Genomic DNA, 11,523 nt, shown 5'->3' with positions numbered 1-11,523 from the left:
ATGAAGTTTTAGTTTAAATTTATCCTTTCACTTTCATCTTTTCTCTTATTGAGAAAACTATTCAGTAAGTGACGTGTAAATTCAGCTCTTTATTTCGATCTCACGAAGGATGACTGGAACCTGTGTGTGAATTATTCAGACCTGTAAGGAACCGAGTCTCCTACGAGTGCAGTTTAACGACCATCGCCTTCACAAAGATTTAAAAGGCACGTTTCATCAGGTTTTCACGCTTTGAGTTCAGAGTAAAACATGGAAAATGACAATATTTCATCTGTCCTCCTGATAAAAAAGGAAGAAAAACAAACCTACTTTGTATTTTTGAAATACCAGAATATTTCTTTTTTTCTGTGCGAAGCTGGGATCCAGAAGTGACGGGTTGTTATTATTTTCTGTCTAGGAGATTTTCCAGCTGCATCTCTCTCTCTCTCTCTCTCCCACCTGACGTAGCTGTCACCTCGTCCCTAACTGAGTGACAATCCTCCACTTTTTTTATTATTTTTTATTATTTTTTGCCTCCCGATCCACGAGCTGTCTCTTTATGTCATTCCCTGAGAAATAAATGTACCACCCCATTGTGCCGTTTGGCAACACAAAGATCTCGAGTGTGCGAACTGTTCAATCTCCGTGCAGCCCTTGTGTTGTTCCAGTAGCTGCAGGCGGACGAGCCTCTCAAAGATAACGTGGGTTTTTCTCTCTCTTTCTTTTTTTTTTTTTTTTGACTGAGACACCAGATATGCCATTTAATGTGAAGCTCTGAGAGTCTTGGCAGGGACCGAAGCGCGGCTATTCTCTACTGGCCTTTGAGTGCGTAACTCTCCTTTTAAGCACAAAAAACTGAATGGTTTGCGGCTACGGTAGGAGTGTTTCATTTCCAAATGTCTCGAAAGTTCAACTAGTTTTAAGCTTTCGTTTGGAAGCGCCTCAGAACAACAACAAAAAAAAAGCAAACATGCTGTGAGCATTGATTTTTCTGCATTGTTTTTGGCTCTGAATGTAGGTCAGTTTTGATAAAGCCAGGGTGTCCCAACATTTTGCATTTTATTGTCAGGTAGTGGGTTTTGTTTTTGTTTAATTTGTACTTCACAAATTGCCAAAGTGGCCTTTTTCTTAAATGAATCGGATACACCCAAAAGCATATCTTGGTCGAATCCCACAGTGTTACCTGTAACTCCTGATTTCATGTCTCTTTTTGACCCTTAAAATACCACCCTATGAAATGGAACACCCCTTCAGTAAACTTATATAGCATCAGTTGTCGCTGATTCATTTTGCATCCAGGTTTCTGCTGGAGTTCCAATGCGCTGTTTAACATTTAACTTCAACATATGATGCTATTCTTTTAAGCTTAAGGAAATCTGACCATAGTACCCAACGTAACAGATCCAACTACGCATAGCAGTTGTAATTATATAAGAGAAAATATTTTGGTTTGTAGCTTTGCTAGCATAACTCATCACAACAAATGACCCTACCACTTTGTCTTCCCCTTTGTATTACTGTGACATTCTTAGACCTTAGTGCAAATATGCAAAATATAGTGGTATGTATGCTGCATGTATCTAGACCTTTGACCGGAACTCGGAAGTTGAAGCCGGAACGGTACCAACCTTCTCTGAAGGCTGGTTCCAAGATGAGTTTTAAGCGTTGACGCTTGTTGATACACGTAGTACGTAACTTGCTGCTTTATGTTTGAATATTAATTAATCTAATAGGTTTAGCTCCTTTTTTTTTCATGCTTCAAAAAAATAAATATAAGATCATGTGACACCATGATTGCATGCAGGAAGGTAGGTGGTACTTAAGCCCCACAACCTTAGTACACAGACTCTGGTTCCATAAATGCAACATGGCAGCGCCCGTATAAATGAGATTTAATGGCTTCGAGTCGACAAGAGAAGGCGGGGACTCTTGGTTTATGATGCTTTGACTTTATGCAATCTTAAAACTAAAGTTCTAATGCGGGCTATGCAGCACAGTATATATATATATATATATATATATATATATATATATATATATATATATATATATATATATATATATATATATATATTTTAATGTTGGTTACTAAATGTTTTATTTTTATGTTTTATTACTATTGTTTTATTTTCTTGTGCTGACCCCCTAGATGTTGTCTGGCGACCAGTTCAGGGGGTCGGGAACCTTAAGTTTGATTTACTTAAAACAAATGACACTTTTTCCCGTGCTCTACAGACAAACAATAGCTTAGTTTTATGTGTGGTTTAATTTTTAACTTTCCTAAGTTTATCTGCAGCTGATAAGCTCCTCAAATGTCCATGTTCAGTGAATTAAACCTCGCTACAAGCTGTCTTCTTTCCCTTTGCCTGAGATTCAAGCGAGAAGGTCGTTTCCCGGGCAAAGCCCCTGAACCTGATTTGAATTCGGCCGTGCGAAGCCTGAATGGAGCCGCTGAGAAAATGCATTGTCGGGGTTTCTTTATTGCCGCCCCGTAACATGCATAACGATGAGCTCGCCAGTGAGAGCGGAGCGCTGTGGTAGAGGTTGTTTATGTGGAGTGCTGGGTTAGGGTTCCGCCCACCGAGGTATCTGATCGTAGGGCAGACAGGCAGAGAGTGTAAAATGGCGCACAGCTGTCGGTGGCGGTTCCCCGCTCGGCCCGGAGGGAGCAGCAACTCCGGCACCGGGAGGAGAGCGGGCCGAATCAGGGTTACTGCCTTTTTGCGGAGCGTACCGGGAGCCCAGCCCAACGCGGCCGGACTCGGACCCGGGTTTGATGCTGCACTACAGGTCTCGTCGGTTATCGGGAGCAACCTGCAGAAATTTCGGGAGGTTTTGGGGGAATCGAGCGACTCGAGCAGCGCAGAGGTAAGCCCCGAGGCGAGCTGCGAGCGTCGGTTGGAGACAGTCGCGGGGCTCGCGGTGCTGTTATCCCCGGAGAAGAGGAAGCTAACGGTCACAATCCCCCCCCTCCCCCAAAAAATAACACCCCCTCCTGCCCGCAAACTTGTCATTGCAAAAGGATGCTCCGGCTAACTTTGAGTTGGCGTGGCCTTTAAACTCCACACTTATATGTTTTTTTATACAGTCCTGACTGGATTCAGAACCACCGCACGCATCGAGATATTACCCCTCAATTACCTCACCGTTCATAGCAGAAGCAAAGTTTTCTTCTTCGCCTCAGCAGAGACGTGCTACATCCACACGGGGTTCGGATGGACGGATGCTAACGTTGGTCTGCTAGCCAGAGAGCACAGGGGGGGAAAAAAATAAAACCCCGGCGTTATTTCTTCTCGTTAGCCCCCCCCCCCCACGCAGTCCAGTCCGGGCTCGGACGGCCGCCGACTTATACGCACTTTATAACCGCGTCGTTACCCCCCTGGTTAGCTAGTTATCAACTCGGCGGCAGCCTCGGTTCGAACCAGCGGCTCCTTCGAAATCCCATCCTCCGCCCCGACGCTGTAAAAGTTAACGTGCCGAATATGCCGCGGCGTTTAAGCACCCCCATCCAGACGGTGTGTTTGTGTTTTATTTTTTTATTATTACGTGTTTGTTCGTGGTGTAACCAGCTTCAGGACCCTTCGGGGCGGCGTTGTAAATGTGTTTGGAAACAACTTGAAGGAAGAGAGAGAAAGAGACAGGGGGGGAGAGAGCAGCACTGTTGTGGTTCGCAATGAGCTAACGTCAACTTAGCGTCCGGGCTGCAGCAATTTCCCCACCGGGAGGGCTGCTCAGTGACTCCCTCAGCCCGCTTCAGATTTATGTGGGATAATCTTTAGCTGCTAAGCAATTAGCCGAGCGCTGAGGACTCGAGCTACGAGAGGAAGGGGAGGGGGAGGCTCGCTTTTAGTACCGAGGTGTCAGAAGCTGCCGTAGCGGCTCGGTTAGCTCGCATGCTAGCTGGTTTGTATGTGACAAGCTAAAACTACACCATCCCGCGGTAAAGTTGCCCCTTTCTGGAGGCTGCTCGTGCTTTTCTCCCCCCTTTTCCCTTCCGCCTCGGGAGCCTCGCTACGGCGAATGGAGCCATCGTAGGGGGGTAAAAGTTGTCGGAGCTCATACACAAAACTGAATAATTTTCATCGTTTCTCTCTCTCTCTCTCTCTCTCTCTCTCTCTCTCTCGCTCGCTCGCTCGCTCTTTTTTTTAGCGTTAAGCTACCATGATGCTACGCACTACGCCACGCTAGCCATCGAGGCTATTGCTGATGCATAAAAAAATGGGAGGTGGACATGTTTTCCCCTTCTCTACAGTCAGCTAGTACGTAGCTAGTGCAAATATAACATCGGATATATGACGTCTGATTCCCTCCCACATGCTACCAAAAAAAACCCCACCCTATCCGGTTTGGAAGTGATATAAAAGAGTACATTGGTGTTTGTTTTTTTAAAGGCTAATTTGGCCACGTTTTATAAGGATTAAGGCTCGGTGGTGACAGTGCGCATGCAGGCTAGGCAGGCAGGGCTGGCTACAATAACAACGAGCCCCTTCTTGACGGACCGTGTGATGTGGGGGTGTGTTCGCCTTAGCGAATCTTCCTCCTCCATGATGAGCAGCATGCGTTTCATTGCAGTGGGAGTACACCGAGCGGGGATGTTTACCACCAGGTCCAGAGCTAAGGGTCTGAGCTCAGTTACATGTATTTAACCTATTGCAGTGTACTCCAGGTTTTTGGAGAACATTGCAAAACATGCTCTGGTGCAGTTCAACACTTTGAACAGTACACTCAATCCGGTTGTATTCGTTTATTTCTTAGGATGAAGAGAATAGTAGCATTTGATCCTGATGGTGCTTAAGTATATGTGTGTGTGTTTTTTTCCCCCTTAATTCTATATTTCTGCATGACTAACTGTCCCCTAGGTGTGAGTGAGAGCGAGAATGGTTGTTTGTCTCGTTTGTCTCCGTGTGTCCCTGTGATGGACTGTCCAGGGTGTCCTAGGCACCAGCTCCCCCCTACCCTGCGTGACCCGGAAAAGAGAAGCGGTTAAAGAAGATAGATGAATGGATGACGAACTGATAACTAGGGGTGGGAATTTTAAGGCGCCTCCCCATTCGGTTCCATTGAAATCCAGACGGTTGCGATCTGAACGTAAAACTATCCCTGATGCGTTTTGATTACCCTGAAACTTAAATGACTGAGGTTTGTCTTACATAAACAAACACTTGATTTGTACATTTTTGCATGTCTAATAAAGAGTGCACTACAACAACAACAACGAAAACATCCGATTAGTCAGGCAGCTGTCCAACAATTACCATGGATGCTAACTCAACAGAAGAGCTAATGCGTTTCAAAGTTATTTTAGAAAGATAGTCATATTATGATAACGTCAGCTGTTATTTACTGAAAAACAAAGATGAAAAATGGTATGAATACCCACCGCTTTACCACAATATGATCCTACTACAAGAAACTATGGTAACTCTGCTGGGACAAATGGCACCATGCTGCAACTACTCTGCTGACTCTCTCAAAGGGGCAACACGAGTTAACATTAACAACGCCAATTTTGGAGATTTGAAAATCGACTCAGAATCTTCCAAGTCCACGATGCGATTCATCTAGGAATAGATTTTACCCCCCACCTCGAATAGAAGCACAATATTTTGACGTTTGCTAGTTTTTGAAGCATTTTGACTCTCTTCCTGTCCCTGCTTTGACACACTGACAATGAGTGTCACCAATCATTATTCAGTGTTTAAGACCATAAAATCCCCATATCGCTTTAACTGCTTTAACATTGTGATTTCTGCTTAATCTTTCAGCTGTGTGACATTAGTGTCCAAACATCATCCGTATGGGTGCCTTCTTCCTTTGCCGGCGTATTGTTGTTTTCATTTGGGCTGTGTGGACACGAACTAGCCCCTCAAATCGCCCTGGGACCTGAAGCCTTCGGAAGCTGTGGACACAGCATGGCGATTTCATCAAAAAGCAGCGTGAAGCGCTTGTCTGGCCAGACCGAGGCACAGTTGTTCAGGCTCACTGCAACATACTGAGCTCGCAGGGCGACCCTTAACAGACTGCCAGCCGGACACTCGACCGCCCCTCCCTCCTCCATCCAGGCAGAAGAAGAAGAAAAAAAAGAAGAAAAAAACCCCAAATCCACTTCAGACGCACACACAGCCCTGTCTGAGAGGCAGAGCAACTTTTCTTCTGACAGCTGCCACTTTGGAATGGATTACTAAGCCTATTGGAGTGTCTCAAAGGGGCTGCTCGTTGGCTGCTGCTGTCAAAATGAAGGCGTTTATTAGCTTTTGTTTGGGTGAAGAGAATCCTTATTTTCGATCCGAGCAAATTGTTATCGCTTGTTTTGATTCAGAGCGCTGACCGCGTTGACCTTTTTGTCACCCCTTTAAGCTCAGCCCCATTTGTTATTTTATTTTTTGAACCACTTCTCAAATTTGCATCGTTTCCCTTTTTGTTCTTGGTCTATTGTAGCTTGCCTTCTGCTGCGTCCAGCCGTCCTTGCGTGTTGTCGTCGGGGCTTAATCACTCGTACAAACACGCAACCTGAATGGATGTATCAATCTAAATGTTTCTGTGCCTCGCTGGTTTCGAGAGCGGCGGTGTGCTTGAGCGGAAAGGGGCTTCAGTCCAGCAGGTGTTTGGCCTATTTAAATGGAAGACCCCCACACCCGCTCACCCAGTCCCAAGACACTGTGTGGATTGGAGCAGGAAGCTTTGTGTCTGCTTTTATTCTAGTTCCCACAAAGTGCCTGAAAGAGGGCAGGCGGGGATATCAAAGGGTGCCTGGCGACCCCCCTCTTCCCAACGGGACAGCGCTGGGTGGAGAATTAGTCCCAGACCCTCCCATCCACGGCTTTATTCTGCTGCAGCAGGCGGGCAAGAGGCTTTCACCTCCGCTTTAGGAGTTGCCTGACTGGGAGAAAGGGCGGCAATTGTGTCGTCTTTCTTCCCCCTTTGTGTTCGTGGCGGTTAGGGGTGTCCCGGGGAGGGGGCGCAGGGGTGTCCCTCGGACTTTGTCCTCGCTCCTGATTGCAATCAGAAGTGGGCGTGTCCTCTTTGTCTTTATTTTGATTAAAACTTTAATTCGCACTGCCTCCTCGGATGAGGAGGAGTGGTCATGCGCCGTCTGCGTCTGCTAGCTTGTGTCAATGCTACTGTGTGTGTGTGTGTGTGAGAAAGACACCTCACACACGCGCCAATCAGTCTGTTTGTCTTTGTCCACCGACTGTTTTCATTTCTTTCTGTAGAAAGAGAGAAGAGAGGGTATCCCACCATAACGGGTGCCCAGAAGCAAATGTCAAACGGTTACATTTGGGTTTTAAACATTTGAAAACCAAATGCTCACCTTTTGCCCGGGGCTGACCCGGGTCCAAAAGACGTGTCATCAGTGGGACGTAAAAAGCTCTGAGCTCATCACCACTTTACATGATAGGAGGGGCGATAACAGTATCTGTGCAGTTCATCTCAAAGGAAAGCTTCCTGGAATGTGATTAAAACAATAATTTCTGCTGCAGACTGGTGGGGAAGAAGGATTTCCGTGAATGTGTTCTTCAGCATCAAACTGACTTGTTCTCACGTTTTCCCCGTCTTAAAACGAGTAACGTAAGGGCTTCACTAAAAATCTTCCACACACGTCCTGAGCTACTGATGTCTTCATATTTTGTTTTCCTAAAAGACAGATTTTCACATAATTTGTAAAGTTGTCCTGAGTAATGGGTTGCAACGTTTGCAAAACCCAAGATCTATTGTTTTAAAACCACTTTAAAAATACAAAAAAAGTGTTGTTGTTTTTTTTAAGTAAAAGACTTGAGCACAGTACTGTTTGTCAAAGTGTTGGGAAATAATCATAAATTTTAAGAAATTGTGTGTGTGGGTAGCTTTGTTTACACTGTTCAGTCTCTGTTTAGACACTGTTTAGTGTCTCAAGTCCCCAATCGGTCTCAGAGGAAGTTTTTATTTACTTATTTTAAACCACTCAGACTTATGAATCATTTAAGCAATAATACTGGCGACTTTATAATGAACTTGTGCAGTGTCTAAACAGATCCCGTAACTCAGAAAAGGACTCCTTCTAAACTGTATTCTGGCATTTATTTATCAGTAGCGTGTTGGAAAAATTCAGTTTGTTCCTCTTTGTTTAGCTGAATTTTGCAAAAATGCCAAAGAGAATGCAGTTTAATAGAAATAATATACCAGTTTTATACCAACAAAGTGATTTAAAAAGTTAAAAAAACAAAAAACAAGCCAGAAACAGGACGTACTGAATAAGTCAAGAGAAAAATTATCCATTGATGCTTCTCATGTCAGGTCTGTGCTTGATATTGTGCCCCCATTAATAAAGAGAACTTTCAGGTTATTTACTGTATTATCTTATGCCCTCACCTCCCAGAGTCTCTCTGTCTTTTAGCCACATCGCACACCATATCAAGGCGAGTCAAGTTTTTCCTCAATAGTGATAAGGCTTCACTAAAACTTAGTTTAGTTAGATTTCTCAAGACTACTTTAAACACGTACGAGAAAGTTTGACTCCTAGGTGATAAAATGCGAAGTAATAATGATGGGTGGCTCAAGACTTTTGCACGGTACTGTGTGTGTTTTTAGGCAGCACTTTGGAATCAGTCAGTCTAACGTCTTGCTTTACGTCATCTCTTGTTTTTAAAAATGGCAGCCCTTTGCGGTTTGTTTGTCGAGTTGCTGACATTTGTAGTGTTAGCTTAATATCACATGTTATATGTACACAGGTGAGACGCATGGAGGTCAGACGGTCGTGTTTCGGTGAGACAGTCGTCTTGTAGGGTATCTGTCAGCTGTGTCATTTCAAAGAGCTGTTAACTAAATCGGAACGTCTTTGTGTCTGATTGACAAAGAAATAAATATGTTGGGGGGAGGAGGAGGAGGAGGAGGAGGAGGAGGAGGAGGAATGTCCTGATTTGATTTCGAGCGTTACGTCAGGTCTTTCAGCGCCGAGGTCACCGGGTCTTTGTTGTTTTACATAAAACGTGCTCAGTGCAAGACAATTAACACGTGGCTAATTAGCATATCAGAACAGAAGCACATTACCTGGAGCTCTATCCAAGATGATGCTTTCCACACGGCTTGTGTTTTTCTTGTGTAATTAAACGACTTGCACCTCAGTGTTTTGAGAGTTCAGTTTCAGTACAAGTGATGATAGCCCCGGTGGTGCATTCAATGTCATTAAGGGTTATTTTGGTATTAGATGCTCACTTTAAGGTTCTGTTGTAGACATTTTGCTTTGGTTGTCCCAGTTTTACTTCAGCAATAACACTTAACTTTAAAAAATGTCTTGGACTACGAGCTATGTGAAACTACAAACAGATCTATGTGACATTTCGTCCCGGCCGCTAAAGACTGTTTTCATTTCCACTGATCTGCCGACTCATTTTTCTATTAATCTATGCAACAAATTTTTTAGTTCATTTAATTGTTAGCAGTCAGCTCTGGCATTCACACTATCCTACGAAGTCAAATGTAAACAAACACTTGCAAATTCATGTGCGAAATACAGATTTAAAGCGCCGACTCCAACCTGACAAAATAAATAAAATGAAGCCCTTATTTACGGATCTGAAAATAAAAAAAAAAGCCTGGATGTTCAGCCTGTTGCGAGGATACTGTTGGTAAAGAACGAAGGAGAAATCCTTCGTTTCCAGATACTCCAACCCCCCTTAAACTGTCAGAAAGAAGAGAGAAACAAATCCAACACAACTATTTAAAATGTAATAACGGAGAGTGTAACACTGACAAGTTTTCCTTTAACTGAACTTACTGTATTGATTGTATTTTTCTTAAACACTTGTGCAATTTATGTGCACGCTAATCGCTCTTAAAACAACAAATGAGCCACATTATTTGTTGATTTATCTGATATAATCTGATTCCAGATCATTGTTTATTTAAAGTCCAACACAGTGTGAGGCCATTTGTCGTGCAAAGACGTTGCTTCTGTCATCTGAAGAGTTTTTGTTGCTGTCAGTATTATTGCGAATAGAATTAGAATATGTTCTTAAAAACAGCAGTAAATGGAGAAAAAAATCCAAACGGTTTTGAAACTCTGACTTTTGAGTTTACTGGTTGCATAAGTTGTGCTTCGTCCTCGATGTTGGCATTGTTTGTATGTTGTCTACCCCGCACTGCGAAACAGAATAACTATTAGCGAAACCGGCTCTTTTTGTTAGCTTTAATAATAATAAAAAAGCAGATGTTTTAGATGTTTGGTTTGCAGTGGATGAGAGGGATCAGCCACTGGGTTAGTGAAAGTGTTAAATATGTGTGGGGTGATAATGCATTCAAGAACACTGACACAATTGGGGGGGGGAATACCATAACGGACCTAATCTCCAGTTTGATTTCTCCTAAATACTGGCTTGAAAGACAGCAAAAGTCCCATAAGCTTTCTCAGAATGCAACAGCTCCATCAGAACGATACAGAGAAGTGCAACTCGAACCCGACTCCCATCCGTCTCAGAAGTGTCAGGGACTGCCCCCCTGCGCCTCCTGAAATTACCAGTTTTGTTTCCATTATGAATCAGACCGGTGTCCGTTTCTCCTGCTCTCGCTTATTTCTGTCGAGTCGCGTGTGCGGCGATCAGGCAGATGAGATGTGGTAAACGCGCAGAAGTCAAACTGTCCAAATCAAGACTAAAGGTGAGAGCGAAAAGGAAGAAAGCTCAAGAGATGAAGAGATAAAACATGCACACAAAAAGAAAGAAAGGGGGAAAAGTGCCTTTCAGTTCCTGTCATCTTTTGTGCGTTGCAAGGCAAGGAAGCACTAAATCTCACCTCACTAGTCTACTACAGTGTTTGTTTACTTCCTGGAGTTACCTCCCCGCGCCCGCCCTGCTATTCAGCTCATGGTGCGCCCTGTGTTTCACACGCTGCTGCCCCGTGCTCGGGAGTCAGCGGGCTGGATGTGCGCTTTGGAGCATGGCGGAGAGGCAGAACCAAGGGGGGAGGAGACGGCAGCCTTGTTGTATGTGGGAGGGCCCGTTTAGCGTGGGGGGTTTGGCAGGCTTCTGTGCGAGCACGTCGGGGAAAAAAAAACAAAAAAACCCAAACCTCTTTTCATCCTGGGGTGGGTTGGGGGGGGCTCCCAGGAGACCATTGCACCCCCCCCCCCCTGTTGTTGATGGTGCATGTGGTCAAGATGCTGTTTCCTTGTCTCTCTCTCTCTCTCACTCTCTTTCTCTCTCTCTCTCTTTTTTTTTTGTCCCTCTCTTCATCCTCCCACAATCCTCCTCCCGTCCTCACTCTGGTGCGCTTACTTGTGCTCCCCTCCCCCGCATCCTCACTCCTATGTTCCGCTTGTTTACATCTTGATGCGCAGTTCATGCACGGGGTGTTTTCATGAGTTTTTTTTCTTTATTTTTGCCTTCTGTATGTGTGAGGCGTTTGCGATGGCGCACAGAATAAAGACACAAGCAAGCACGCGTGCGTGGGTACATACATCTGCGTGCTCGGCTTTTAAGCGCTCGCCTCTAGCCTAGCATGTTGTGATGTCATTGACTGCTACTCACCATCGCAGCGAGTCAGCGCCGTCCACTGGTACCCCCCCCCCCC

The 11,523-nt window shown here is 44.6% G+C and overlaps 1 protein-coding gene across 3 annotated transcripts in view; it reads left to right on the top strand.

Annotated features, from left to right (window-relative positions):
- The first annotated feature begins 2,529 nt into the window (after window positions 1-2,529).
- Window positions 2,530-11,523, top strand: part of kmt2a (lysine (K)-specific methyltransferase 2A) — a 34,563-nt gene continuing 25,569 nt past the window's right edge. For 2 of the 3 annotated variants that reach the window (XM_017433367.3, XM_017433368.3), the window contains exon 1: window positions 2,564-2,847. In XM_017433367.3, the coding sequence (XP_017288856.1) occupies window positions 2,602-2,847 (246 nt within the window). In that variant the 5' untranslated portion in view covers window positions 2,564-2,601. Of the gene's footprint in view, window positions 2,848-11,523 lie in introns of all 3 variants that reach the window. The other variant, XM_017433366.3, reaches the window with a different exon arrangement.

The sequence above is a fragment of the Kryptolebias marmoratus genome, linkage group LG2 (genome assembly GCF_001649575.2).
Source record: "Kryptolebias marmoratus isolate JLee-2015 linkage group LG2, ASM164957v2, whole genome shotgun sequence".
Lineage (NCBI taxonomy): Eukaryota > Metazoa > Chordata > Actinopteri > Cyprinodontiformes > Rivulidae > Kryptolebias > Kryptolebias marmoratus.
The sequence above is the reverse complement of the archived record's forward strand: the minus strand, read 5'-3'. Positions and strand labels throughout refer to the sequence as shown.